This window comes from Harpegnathos saltator, unplaced genomic scaffold (genome assembly GCF_003227715.2).
Source record: "Harpegnathos saltator strain DR-91 unplaced genomic scaffold, Hsal_v8.6 scaffold131, whole genome shotgun sequence".
Lineage (NCBI taxonomy): Eukaryota > Metazoa > Arthropoda > Insecta > Hymenoptera > Formicidae > Harpegnathos > Harpegnathos saltator.
The window spans coordinates 92,748-107,780 of NW_020229908.1; the positions used below are offsets into that span (position 1 = coordinate 92,748).

General features: G+C 52.5%; 1 protein-coding gene across 1 annotated transcript; it reads left to right on the forward strand.

The window, feature by feature from the left end:
* Window positions 1-10,202: 10,202 nt before the first annotated feature.
* On the forward strand, window positions 10,203-14,015 carry LOC112590679 (uncharacterized). Its single transcript, XM_025307926.1, has one exon. It carries the CDS (start codon window positions 10,203-10,205, stop codon window positions 14,013-14,015), a length of 3,813 nt encoding a protein of 1,270 aa, XP_025163711.1.
* The last annotated feature ends 1,018 nt before the right edge of the window (window positions 14,016-15,033 follow it).

Sequence of the window (15,033 nt, forward strand, 5' to 3'; positions counted from 1 at the left end):
TGGCCGCGCCGCCCAGCGCGCTGCCGCGATACGTTTTGCCAACGAGCTCCATCGCTTCGATCAATCGGATGCGAAAAGCCGGGATCTCGACGTGCGACTTCGAACCTCAGCGCGATTTGGCGCCGTCTCGTCGCACCGCCGACGCCGACACCGGCGTCTCGTCGCGCGGCGGTTTCGCCGAGGCGTCGCGATGCGCTCGATTCTTCACCAGCGAAATGAACCTAGCAGCTAGATACTTGGCGAACGTGTCCGAATTGCGTGGACACGTGAGCGTGTCGTTGCCCGGATCGAGGTATCGCGTGCCGTCGTAACGTCAGTGCAAAAAGTTTGCCAGCTCGAGCACGTCTCTCGCACGCAGCAGTTCAGCGTAGAGATCGCGAGCCTCAGGCGCGCTCGACAAACTGTCGTTATGGTCGACCGAATCGCGAGTCGTCGACGCGCGTGCGTACAAATATTCAAACACGATATCGAGCACTTCCGTACGCGAATACAGACTGTCGTAAAGCACGTCGGCTGCCACACACGCGCCGTTTTGCAGCAAGCGACCATGCCGCACGGACATTTGTTCGAGCGGCGTTTTCAATGGCTCGCGGCGCAGCAGCAACGGAAACAGCACCATCTCCGAAATGCACATTTTATCCAGAATCGACGCGGAGCGGCCGTCACCGAGACGCTGATAACGATACAGCAGAAATCGAGTATGCCGCGTAAACTGCGAATCGGCAATGTCGTTGCAAGCGACCAGAAAGAATTCGCACACCTCGCCGAAGCAAAAGTTTTTGCCAAACAGGTAAAAGTAAAACTGCGACAGCGTGATGGACGGTGTGGCGTTGATCAGATGCAACAACATCAGAGTGACGCGCGGTTCGTCTCTGCGACGATTCGCGACACCGCTCATAACGTTCGAGTTCAACAAAAAGTCCATAAAGCTCGGACATATCTTTCGATACAGACTCACATGCTCCACGTAGATGTTTAGCATTTTATTGTGACGATCGCTCAAAGGCACGTTGCATCTATGTATCATTCGGATCAGTCGGTCGATGATGCGTCGATGCGCCGGCACGGTCGCGCGCGTCAGTATCAAACGCAGGAATACGCGCGACAGATGCATCGCCTTCCGGTATTCTTTCACTTGACGATCCACAGTGTCGACGTTGAGTAGGCTCGTGCGCCGTCTGGTTTACAACTCGCGAACTTTCGCCAAATCGTTCGGCGAGAACACGTAGTCTTGCTCGTTGCTGCTTTTATGGACCGTCGCTTCGCCGTTATCGACGACTCGCGAACCCAGCGTTGAGGCCATTGTGGTTCGTCTACCGATCAGCGAGAGCGACGGTAACTGTCGGCCGTTCGTTGACGCGAGTCGCTGTTCGTCGCAGAACGCACCGCCGAGTGTAGCGAATCGCTCAAACTCCGGCGACGAGGAAGAAGTTGTGGACGAGGACGAGGACGATGGCGCGTTTGGATCGACGGTGCGCGGCCGCTTGCTCGTCGTGGCGTCGGCTGCTGCAGCGCGTCGTTTGCCGCGACGACCCAGTTGTTGTTCGCTCGATATCTCAGCCTTGGTCCATTCCGTGATGTCGCGATACACTGCCCGTCTGTCGGTGCATCTGCGCTCCGAAATCATCAGCAATATACGATCCGACACGCCAATTTCCGTCGCTGCGGATTCTCGCACAGACGACGATTGCGCTGGCACAGTGTCGGCCGCGAACGACTCAGACATAATCGCGCTCGGTGTACGCGACGAATCGATCGCCGTCAATGACGCTCTTCGTGCGATCGAACATGGCGATCGGTTGTCGCGACTGTTTCTCGTCGCGTCTTCAATGACGAACGATACCACCGGTCCAAAATCGAACGACGTCTCGTCGGCTGTCGCAACGGAATCGTCGCCGCGCGGACTCAATAGCCAGTACCCTCGTCGTGCGGTTCTACCGGAGCTTATAAATTCTCTGATCCCGCCGACGGTGACGCACCGATCAATGGCTACGATCCCACCGGCGTCCAGGCGTACCGTTTGCAAAGCAGCGGAAAAGTCGCGCACTGTACGTACGTCGCCGTAGTACAACGGGGCCGATATCACGTCGTTAACGTCGACCGCGCTGATCCACGCGCTCATACGCGGACACAGCGATTCGTTGAAGCGGTTCGCTCGTTCGACCGTGGCTAACACCAACGTCAATGGTAATCTTAGTCGCGTATTGTCTAACGTCTGTTCTAACGCAGCATTCGGCGGCAGGAGTGAAATATCTCCGAAAACGGTCGCACTGAACGAAGCGTTGGTGTTCACGATAGATATATCGTCGCCGTTGAACATGGTCTCGGATTTTAATGATTTTGTGACTACGGTAATGGGTAGTAGGGAGCACTCGCCCTTTTTTACGAGTCGTGCGACTATCACCCCCCACTCTACAGCATTTTTGCTCCTTGACAAAAAATCGATTACGGCTCTTGTTTCTTCACTCGATGACATCAGTCTCCGGAAGAGGCGATAGATCGTTGTCGATCGGTCGCGCGATATCGCGTGTTCGCGCCGATAGATTCGCCGCGTTGATAACAACGCGCGATCGCAAGATTGCGGCACAATGTGAGACAATGGCGAAATCGGCGACGATCGAACGGCAACAGCTGTGCTTTTCTGAATCGCATCGCACCGGCGCCTACCGCACTCGCGAGCACAAACGCGTCGGTTCGTCGTTGACCGAGCACATTTCGGCGATAGCTCGCGATCGCGCGATCGTCGCGCGTCGCGAGCTCGCCGCCTTGAGCGGCGTCACTCGAGGACGCGTCGCCGCGACGACGACCGAGCGGCGAACGCGCCGCCGTATGCGCGCAATGACCGAGGCCGAGAACGGATTCACGCTGGTGCACTCTGTGACCACGGTGGCGAGTGCGTGAGTGCGTGAAAATCGCCGAGATGGACATGCGTCGAACATTCTACCGCGCGACCAGTGCGTCATGTTTCTGACCATGTGCGGCGATGGAGGCGCCGCTACCAATGTCGGTTTGCTAGATTACATATTTTTGCGCAAACGTTGGTCGGCTCGCGGAATATGTTTGATGGACAGCAGCGCGCCCGAAACGACCATTCGAGTGGATCGAGCGGTTGGCGAATGCGCACCGCCTGTGCACCGTTGCGACCTTCGCCGATTGGCCGACGCGTACGCTTGTTCGAAGAAACGACCGTGCGATTCGCGCGATTGCCCGACGCTCATCGCCACGATCAAACGAATGCGTCGTCGTGTCAATCTGGTGCTGCTCGACAATGAGCGGCCGCGGGCGCGACCGAGCGAGCGCGCGGAAGAAACGCGTGACGATTCGTTGCTCGCGGCCGGATGGATCGTGGCTCGTTCGACGCTGCGTCCGGGCGGTTCGTTGCTATTGCGAATTTTTGCTTTCGATGATATGCCACGCGCCGAAACAGTGCGCGCCATGATTCCGTGCGCGCATTTCACCGATTTCACCGTGCTGAAATCATGGCATTCATAAACGATGAGCGACGAGCGATTCGTGCAGCCGAGACGCTGCACAAACTGGTCGATCGCGTGTCTCGCGAGCAGACGCTCGAAATCGCGCGCGAATTGCAACGATACAGTGCTCGAGATCTGCTCCTGCCTGCACTAGATGCCGGTGGTTTTTCGATCGGATCTGGCGACGTATAGTTTTTTTCTCTTGCTCCTCTACTCTAAGGTCGAATTTTTGTGCGGTTGAAGCACGCTGTCGTAACAACCGCGACGTTTCACCGACGATCGTCTTGCTCGCGGCCGTTTACAAGCACGTCCGTAATTCAGAGCGAGGACGGGCCGGAGCGCGCGACAATGCTGCTGTTCGTGTTGGCTCTGTGCTTGATCGGATGCGCGTACGTGCTGTATTTGTCGAGCGCGAACAAACAGCACCAACGCGCGGTGATCACTCCAACGCCCACGACTCATGCGCCGCCGATTGCGTTGCCGCAGACTGGTAGAGAGCGGAAACAACAATCGGTCGTACCGCACCACGGTCGCATTGTTTTTACACACGCAAACTTGTTGCCGGGTCGAGCGTGCTTCGTGAGCATCGATCCGAATTCCGATACGCAATTCTCGCGCATAGACGCCGGGCAATTTCGTCCGATATTGGTGGCGATCTGGCGCGAATAACGAGACAGCATTACAACAGTGTTCGACGAAGCGACCGACGAAATTCGTCCTACGAGGAGCAAACTTTGCACGGCGGAAACGATAGAACACTCGCGATCGACGAATTGAACGCTATCTCGATCGAGTTCGAGGGATCGGACAATCGCGCAACCTCGGGCGAGTACGACGCGATCGTCATGATTCTCGAGAACGACGACCGCCACGGGCTCGATCATATCGAGGAGGCGATAGAGCCCGTGGCGAAGGTGACTCGCGATCAGCGACTAGCCGCCGCTCGCGATCGAGAGGCCGCCATGCTGTCGCGAATGTGGCGACTGTAGACAAAGACTTCGAGACGGACAATAATCGCTTGCATCGTCGCGAAATAGCGACGGACGCGGCGGTAAATCCCGAGCAATTGGCTCGCACCTTCGCGGTGTGTCTCTCGTTCATCGACGCCACGGACGAGGAGGGGCTCGCGTATCTGGCCGCTCTGATTCTATTGTATGTGCGAGTGATGGACGATCGCGTCGTGAGCAATGAGCGCTACGCGAAATTGCGCTCGGTGTGTCGTTCCGTCGACCCGACGTTGATCGTTCTAAAGTGACGAGACGTCGTGCGAATGGTGTACGAGGCTAAAAATCGCGCGGTGATCAACGTACCATCGTCACAGTTCCTCAGTCACTATACGCGCGGTCGATTGATCCATCAACGCAAGGTCGGTCGAATACCATCCGAGTGTATCTTTCACACGATCGATTCGTATCCGCGAAGCGTCGAGCGGTGCTCGATACGCGATTCGAGCCCCTCGACGCGTTACGGCTCGTACGCGTTGAACGAATCGTCGCGCGATGTGTGGACTCCGCCAATCGGGCCGCCGTGGTTTCTGCGACATCCGCCGAAACATTTGGCCCGAGTGGTTTCGTCTAACGGCGTGGCGTACGAATTGAAATCCCGACTGTACAGGATGTCATCCAAAGTGTACTATGTGCCGTCTGAAACGCGCCACAGCGACGCGTTCTTTGACGGTCGAAGCGAGCAGGACGTCGAATCGATCGAGGCAGCGATTCAACGACTGGGCGGTCGTTTCTACGTGAACCACTTTTGGTACGAGGCCGACGTAACGTCAATGGTGTTGCTGGACGGGACGCGATTCGTCTGGGTCGACAATGCGCGCGATGACGCTTTCGAAGTATCATTATCGCTCTATCGAGCGCCCATCAACGAGTTGAACGATCTCAACGGCGCTAGAAAGAGCGGTTTCGCTATTCTCGAACAGTCGCACGGGGTCGGAAAGATCGCCGGCGAATCGTTTTCGAATTTCGTCATGATGCACAAGGTGCACGACGGCTGCGAGCAATTCACCAATGTTCATATTTTCATGCAACAACGAGACACAACCTCCGCTCGTCCGGCGTGTCTGCTCGACAACATCAATGAAATAAGAATACAGGTACCGGTCGGTTGCCGGGTTATCGCCAAGGTGCGCCATAAACACGAGGTGTCGTCTAACGCGAGCGACGGCGTGCTCGTCGACGCTCCGTTTATGCGCCGTTGGCTTCATTTGCCCGACGAAGAATTGAACGCCGAAATGTGGCGGTATTCGATGAACGACGAGAAACGATACTGTTCCTAATGCCGAGATTGCGCGACTGCGCGTGGAAAAGCATCGATTGAGCATTCGCAATCACGCAATGTTGTTACGTGCAGACTGATCGATGGGCGTGCGAGTAACAAGCGCCTCGTCGATCTCTCTGGCTCGATAATGAAAAAAAGATATCGATGGAAACAGACGCCAGCATTCGTTCAGCGCAAACAATCAGACATTTGATAAATTTTCTTGAATCGAATCGTGTCACGGCGCGCTAAAACAAACATGGACCTCTTTGTTTGGCCCTCCCGGCGAGATCTCGAGTATAAAAAAATCGATACTCGCATTTCACGGTTCAGAATGGCGCTGAGAATCACACAGTTCGTACGGCATCGCGGATAGAGATCGAAATCTAACCCACCCGAGAATGGATCGTCCGGTGCGTTCGACCGTGTCGGAGACGGCCACATGGGTCGCAATGTTCGAGACGCTGTTATCGGTGCAGATTGATCGGCTCGCTGATCGATATAGCGACTCGACGGCGCCAAGACGACGACGACGTGCTGTTTGTCAGCGGACCCGGCGGCAAATGGCTAGCCGAGGTCACTACGATCGATCTGATGAGAGACGAGGCCGCGATGGTGCGTCTGACCGAGGAGTCCGAATCGGCGTTACAACGGCTCGTTAGTGCGCACGATGAGCAGCAACGAATGCGAGCGAGCAGCGACGGCGAATCGTACGAGATTGTGTTCAATTGGTTCGCCGTACGTTCGAGCACCATGGGCGCCAACGAGCGAAATAGCGCGCTGAGATACTCGGTATCGCTTGAGGACAACAGTTCGGTTACGGTGATTCATCACCGTCTCGACAAAGTTCCAGCATCACCGAAGCCGAGATTGCATGACTGCGCGTGGAAAAGCATCGATTGAGCATTCGCAATCACGCAATATTCACTGCCAAATGGAGCAACTGTCACATCCGCACTACCAATTGTAAGAGGAAGCACCACACAAAATTTTTTTTCTCTCTCTCTTCTTTCCCTGGGATCACCACAAAATTTTTCTAAGTCCCTCGACCCTAAATTTTTCTAAGTCCCTCGACCCTAAATTTTTCTAAGTCCCTCAACCCAAAATTTTTCTAAGTCCCTCAACCCAAAACTTTTCTAAGTCCCTCGAACATAAATTTTTCTAAGTCCCTCAACCCAAAATTTTTCTAAGTCCCTCGACCCTAAATTTTTCTAAGTCCCTCAACCCAAAATTTTTCAAAGTCCCTCGACCCTAAATTTTTCTAAGTCCCTCAACCCAAAACTTTTCTAAGTCCCTCGGCCGAGAATTTTTCTAAGTCCCTCCGCGCCGAAATTTTCTAAGTTCTAATTTCCAAACCCCCACTACCTTCCCACTCCAGAGGAAAATTCGGCGGCTCGGGAAAGCCGCAGCTCAGGGACCGCGGAGCGCCCGAGAAGCAGTCTCAGTCGTGCAGTGATCTGGTGCAGTGCTTCCTCCATCCCTCCTAGGGTCTAGTATAAGTGCTAAATCTAACTTAGAATATTTTCGTGAGTTTTTAACTTAGAATATTTTCGTGAGTTTTTAACCTTAGAATATTTTTCGTGAATTTTAAACTTAGAATATTTTCGTGAATACGAACTTAGAATATTTTCACTAAATCTAACTTAGAATATTTTCGTGAGTTTTAACTTAGAATATTTTCGTGAGTTTTTAACTTAGAATATTTTCGTGAATACGAACTTAGAATATTTTCACTAAATCTAACTTAGAATATTTTCACTAAATCTAACTTAGAATATTTTCGTGAGTTTTAACTTAGAATATTTTCGTGAGTTTTAACTTAGAATATTTTCGTGAATACGAACTTAGAATATTTTCACTAAATCTAACTTAGAATATTTTCGTGTATTCATTTAGTTAAAATATACTCTTGTTAGCCGATTCAAGGTTAGATTCACTCTCCCATCTCCTCCCATCCCCGACCGCTAACGCATTGGAATCGCCTAGCTGATAACTGGCCGCCGATTCTTCAAGGTATTCGCATCACTAGAATAGGGGCGTATAGGCTGCGGCTCGATCGCACCGCCCATCCGTAGACGCACAGGTTGCGGCTCGATCGCACCGTCTACTAGTTACTCGAAGGCGCATAGGTTGCGACCCGATCGCACCGCCTGACAGAATAGGGAACTCCGAATTAACCACACGAATACAGCTGGCCGGAGTCACGGGAGTGATTCCAAATGCGCCCTGTACGCAGGGGTGGTCGTAAGAAATTCATCAAAAAATTAGAATACCAACTAAAGCACGGACAAGCGTACCACCCTTACCTAGGTGTCGAACCCACCAACTCCGCTCCCGACAAGGGGCATCCTCGTTCCACTGAACCCCCTCGCTCTCCAGAATCTCCTCAGTCGCCCGTGCCAGAGCGCCCGAAAGCTACCGCCCGCAAATCATACAGTGTTAGCAAGATCGATTGTGACACCCATCCGCGACTACCGATCATTCGACGCGGATTCTCGCCACGAGATCCGAGGCCTGCTTTCTACCGTCAACTGCGTGCAGAGATCCTGCACTACTACTACGGAGCATCTACCCCGCCTCACACCCTCCGCACCTGTAACGAGAAAACTCCGACCCTCGAACAGCTTCGTGGGCACGTGCGCAACTCCATGACACAGGTGTGCCAGATTATTACATTGGATTAAAGGAACTGGTGAGTGCCATTTGCTCTATACTCCGCGGAACATCGTGTCGAGCCCGACAGATCGCGCGTATCCCTGGGGAGAATCACGCGATTCGTTTGACCAAAAAATTGCGATCTAGCCCCGCGTCCAGGCCCGAGCACCTGCAGCCTAGCATCGCAACCGCGGCCGACCGGGACGTAACATAAAATTGGTGACAGCGGTGGGATACGAAAAGGGCTCACGACGCGAACCCCGCGATTAATTAAGCAAACCCACTGGATTACCGCTACTGAAACGCGATTGAAACAAAATCATCCGCCCCGATGGCGACTCGTAGTAAAAAGACCGATAAACCCGACAAACCGGATGAGATATACAGTAAGGAAGAAGCAGAACTTCTGTCTCAGCACATCCGGGAAAAGGAACTGCAAGTACAAAGAGAATCCGACGCGGTGCGTAGGGAACGCGAATCATTTGAACGAGAACGCGAGCTTGCTCGGCGACGCATCGAACAGAGGGAAGCCGCCCTCCACGACCGCGAACCGGAAATGTCGCGTAGAGAAACATCGCACGACCGTACAGCCGACCAAGGCCCCATTAACGAAGAAATGTTGCGCGACATAGCCTCACTCCAGCGGGAACCTCCAAAAGACGGACCGTCACCCCCTATCGCCCCCTACTTCGACGCCACTAGTGTGCCTCATAGCCTCCAGCATGACTACTCCCTCGAGATCCCCCGTGTAACATTCAAGGACGCGCTCGAATCGGTACCACACTACGACGGATACAACGTGAGTTACGCGCAATTCGCGCGAGCCTGTAGACGCGCTAGAGACATCGTTCCCCCGTCCGCCGAACGAAACCTCGCACGCCTCCTCGTCAACCGACTGCGAGGGAAGGCCTACGCCGCGATAGAAGACGAACCATGCGATTCGGTCACGCAGCTCCTCGACGCGTTAAGAGCCACCTTTGGCTCTAGTAAATCAATTTATCACTGTAAAGGCGAACTCTATACCGTGTTCAAAGATCCCAACGAGGACATGACAGACTATGTCATCCGCGTAAAGGAACTTCGCGCATCCGTGCTAGAATGCGAACGCATGGAAAGAGGGATGTTAGACGAAAAACTAATTAGACAAATCGACGAAGCAACCGCGTACGCATTCTGCGATGGACTGCCGCGACAGTATCGTTACTTGCTAAGACCCGAGCACTACCGTAAACCATTCGAGGCATTCGCGTTCGCTAAGTCACTCGCGAGGCGGGATACACTCGACCAGGAACGAGAAGACGCCGCGCGCCGGAATAACGTACGACCACGATCCAACGACGTACGCATAATTGACAAACCGATTGCTCATTCGACTCCGATCAAACACGAGCCCGGGTATGGTCCCAACACGAATCGCAACGGATCAACACCCGCGTCTAGGAACAATCCCGCCAGGGACTACGCTGATCCCAGGGGCCCTCATGCTTGGCATAACCGAACACCCCCAGCCCCTCGATTTTCGCCACCTCCGCCGCGACCTCGAAATTCGATGACGGACCGGAACACAAAATGGTGCCGCTATTGTAAGAACATCGGGCACGAGATCGAAGAATGTCGTAAACGCCAATACAACAATTCGCGACGGGACCAGGGAAACGCCGCACGCCCCTCGGGGAATACGGACGCACCCCGAGCGGGAAGCTCTCAGACACCCACTCGTCCGATACGCAATATAACAGTGGAAGATTCACCTCAGCAAGAATCGCGGTCCTAAACCCCCGCGAATTTTCATACGCCCCCACAGTTACAATGAAGGCTGATGGCCTAACGGACACGATAACCTTCATGATCGACACCGGGGCCGCGCCAAATTTAATAAAAAAGGGAACACTAACTCGAAATAACGAAATAGATCCCATCGACACGCTACTCTTAAAAGGGATCACCGCGGGAAGCATCCCCACTCTGGGGTCTATTACTATTAAATACATGGGTTTCCCTATTAAACTCCATGTAATCAACGACGATTTCCCAATCGCACAGGAAGGAATCCTAGGATCCGCCTTCCTAAAGGACGCGGGGTCCATCGACTTCAAAAACCAAATTCTCACGTGGCAAGGAGTGCCCATTCCTCTTTCGAATAATACGTTGGTTACCGTACCGGCGAGAACGCGCGGGGTATTGCCGCTTAAAATCCTAAACCCAAGCCCTAGGGAAGGGTATATCCCTCGAATTACAATTCGCGACGACGTGTTCCTAGGAGACGCCGTCGTGTCAAATCGAAACGGTTTAGCGTATGTAGGAATCGTAAACGCCGGAGAAACGGAATGCAAACTCCCTATTCCTACGGTCGAACTAGAGGAAGTAGAGATATTAACCGGAGACCCCTCGACGTCGCGTCAACCGGAACTCGGGGGCTCCCCGGCCAGAGATAAAGGGATCCAACGCGCACGCACGCCTACCCTAGGGACTGACGTGCCTGCGCCTCGCCACAAAACAAAACAGCCCTTTGTCTCCCAAGCGAATACGCCCGAACGCCTAGGCCTTCCAGGCGAACCTCGCGACACACAACACATGCTCTCAAGCACAGCGGTCGATGATGCAACAGACACGTATAAACAAAGAGACACTCGACGCTCGAGGCTCCTAAACCTGCTGCGCCTTGACCATTTGAACGAGCCCGAAGTAAAAAACGTAAAAGAACTACTGAACGAATTCAGCGACTTGTTCCACCTACCCGACGAACAACTACAATGTACCTCAGCGACCAAACATCGAATAACTACCACCGACAACACTCCAATTAACACCAAACAGTATAGATATCCGCCAATACACAAGGAGGAAATTGATAAACAAATTCAAGATTTGCTAAAAAACAAGGTTATCAAACCTTCGAACTCACCATACAACTCCCCCTTGTGGATTGTGCCCAAAAAGGCCGACACCCAAGGTAACAAGCGTTGGCGAATGGTAATAGACTATAGAGCGCTAAACGAAAAAACCGTGGGAGACGCGTATCCGCTCCCCAACATAACCGAAATACTCGACCAACTCGGCAGCGCGAAATATTTCAGTATATTCGACCTCGCTTCAGGCTTCCATCAGATCGCGATGCATGAGGACGATGCGCCAAAAACAGCCTTTTCCACGCCCCATGGGCACTATCAATTCAATAGAATGCCATTCGGTCTGAAAAACGCGCCAGCTACCTTTCAACGCCTCATGGATCAAGTTCTGACCGGCCTGCAAGGAACCGAACTGTTCGTCTACCTCGACGACATTGTTATATACGCGAGCTCACTCGAAGAGCACTCAGCCAAGTTTGCGAAGCTAGCACAACGCTTACGCGTCGCGAATCTTCATCTACAACCGGACAAATGCGAGTTCCTGCGAAAGGAGGTATCCTATCTCGGACACGTAATAGGGGAAAACGGGGTAAAGCCCGACCCTAAGAAAATTATCGCGGTTAAAGACTTCCCACGGCCAAGAAACGCGAAAAACATAAAACAATTCTTAGGCCTAGCCGGTTACTACCGGCGCTTCATACAAAATTTCTCCAAAATAGCTAGACCACTAACATCCCTGTTGAAAAAAGACGCCAAATTCACGTGGAACGAGCTACAAGAACACGCATTTGTCTCGCTCCGCAACTCGTTATGCACGGAGCCGATCTTACAATACCCGGACTTTACTAGACCGTTCGTCGTCACCACGGATGCGTCCGGATATGCGATAGGCGGTATAATCAGTCAGGGACAGATAGGCAAAGATCTCCCCATCGCATACGCCTCTCGACTCTTAAACGCAGCGGAACAAAATTACTCGACAATCGAGAAGGAACTCTTAGCCATAGTGTACTGTGTACAACATTTCCGTCCCTACCTCTACGGTCGCAAATTCAACCTGGTCACGGACCACAGACCACTAGTGTGGCTGCATTCTGTGAAAGATCCGAGCTCGAGATTAGTCCGTTGGCGATTAAAACTTCTCGAATACGAGTACGAAGTCACATACAAAGCAGGTAAAGTTAATGCTAACGCAGACGCCTTGTCCAGGAACCCCGCCGAAATACGCCTATTCCCCCTCGCCCCTGAACTTGACGTCTCCAGTTCCGATGAATCCATCTTTTCCCCGCGACCCGACCAACAACGACGAGAAGAGAATTCGCGAGACCAACCGCCAGACGCACACGACCCCGACGATCACCACGACGATCACCCCGACGACTCAGAAACCGACACCGATGACAGCAGTACAACAGACAGCGCGTCCAGCCCAGAAACCGAGATATTCGATCAAGTAAATGAACCATACGTACTGCGTAACGAAAATATAACCGAGATCAAAGACAATTTCCTATTGCGAAAGGACCACAAGGCCGTATTCGTCACCCAAAAGGGCGACCCCTGCGATAAAGGAGCTAGACTGCTCCAGGAACATGACTTGCTACCTGCGTTACGCAGCCAAACACTGGGAAGAGCGAGTGTAACGACGGAGAAGGAACCAAAAATCATATCCCTGGTGATCAAAGAGCGTAAAATCACGCAACTAGACATAGAGATCCTTCGCGAGGCCATACAATCCCTACGAGATGTCTGTCAAGAGCTTCAACTCAACTCCGTGTCACTATGCAAGGGCGACTTAGAAAACGTACCTTCCGACACCATCCGCAACCTGCTGCAACAAACATTTGAGGGCGACCCGACCAAAATCCTCCTATGCAACAACCAAATTCAAGTACCACCCCCGGGAGATAGGAGAAGGATTCTAGAGGAATGCCATTCCAGCATGATCGGAGGACACAAAGGAGTGACAAAGACGTACTTGCGCATCAAGGAAAAATATCAATGGCCCAATTTGAAGGAAGAAATACAGGAATTCATCCGCAACTGCAGAAGTTGCCAATTAAAGAAACTAGTAAGAGTAAAAACAAAGCAGCCCATGGTCATCACGGACACCCCAAAGGAAGCGTTCGAGAAAATCTCAATGGATATCATGGGCCCACTCCCCACCACTTCCTCCGGCAATTCCTACATCCTCACAATACAAGACCTACTAACCAAACACTCCACCGCCATCGCGCTGAGACAAGCCTCCGCGTTAGACGTAGCAGACGCGTTCGTAAACAATTTCATCTGCCTATACGGCGCACCAAAAGCAGTTCTAACCGACCAAGGCTCTCACTTCATTAACAGCCTCATCAAGGCTGTGGCCCGAAAATTTAAGATCAACCAGTGCAAGACTACCGCGTACCACCCACAATCAAACGGGTCCATAGAACGCAGCCACCACGTCTTGTGGGAATATCTGAAGCAATACACCAACACGCAACACGAATGGGACGAATTCCTTAATCTCGCAATGTTCTCGTATAACTCAAGCGTGCACGAAGGGACCTCCTATAGGCCACACGAGCTAGTCTTCGGGAAAAGTGTGCGAACACCGTCTAGCGACCCACCTATCGAGGATAACTTAAGCGAAACATACAAGGATTACTTAACTACGCTGTTCAATCGCCTAAAAACCACACAGGAACTCGCTCGCGAGAATCTCTGCGGAGCCAAGGCCCGTAGCAAACGCTACTATGATCGAAACTTAAACCCTCAGAATTCAGAGTAGGAAGCTGCGTGTACTTACTAAAAGAACCCAGCAAGGGTAAGCTAGGAGACCAATACTCGGGCCCATACCGAGTACTAGAAGTATTACGAAATAATAACATACGCATTAGTATAAGCGAAAACCAGACGAAAATCGTCCATAGTAATAAGTTGCGTCTAGATAAGGCCAAAGGCCCCCCTCTCCGACCATAGGCCAGCAACCCCACTGCTAACACCAGGACACAAGGCAGAACGACGCGACGAAGGGCACACATCAGTACACCACGAGCCTCGCACCAAGATGCACCTCCTGACAGCCCTCGCCCTCTTCGCTGCCTTCGGAACCGAGCCTGCAACCTCCCTCCTGGGATACGACTGTGGAGGAGAAGGATTAAACATTACATCGCTCTCATTAACCGACATTGCCGAATGCCACGTTGACGACGTCGAACCTAAGAAAGAAGAGGTCTATCTACAGCTAATGCAATTCAACGACTTCACCCACACCGAGGCCATTCAATGCCGCCTAGAAGTCGACCGCATAATCTACCGCTGTGGAATGTGGTCCCATGTATCCACTGTCCCCGGAGGAAAACGGAGCTATATAAGAGAAATCTCCGAAGAAGCCTGCAGGAAGTCCCAGGAAACAGGAGCTATCATTTTGGGAAACGATATCCTAATTGACGGTTTAAAAAGAAACTCAACTACGTCACGGAGTCTGACCCTCGCTGGATCATTACAAAACGACGGCGCCTGTCAAGGAGCCGCCTATACTGACCCATTCGGAACGTGGGAAAACGCCATTGTCCAGGCTAGCGTCCGGATAACCTTACGAGACTTCCTGGTCCCCATCAAAATAATGGCCAACGAAGTCATACTACCTTCGGGAATCCGCTGCAAAGCCACCAGCCGGGAATGCCTCGACGCCGACGGGACCACTACATACTGGAAATCCACACCCAAGGATAATTGTAATTTCGACAGATACGATATACTTTACGAAGGCTTCGCGCACAAACTATCCCCTTCACCCGGACAAG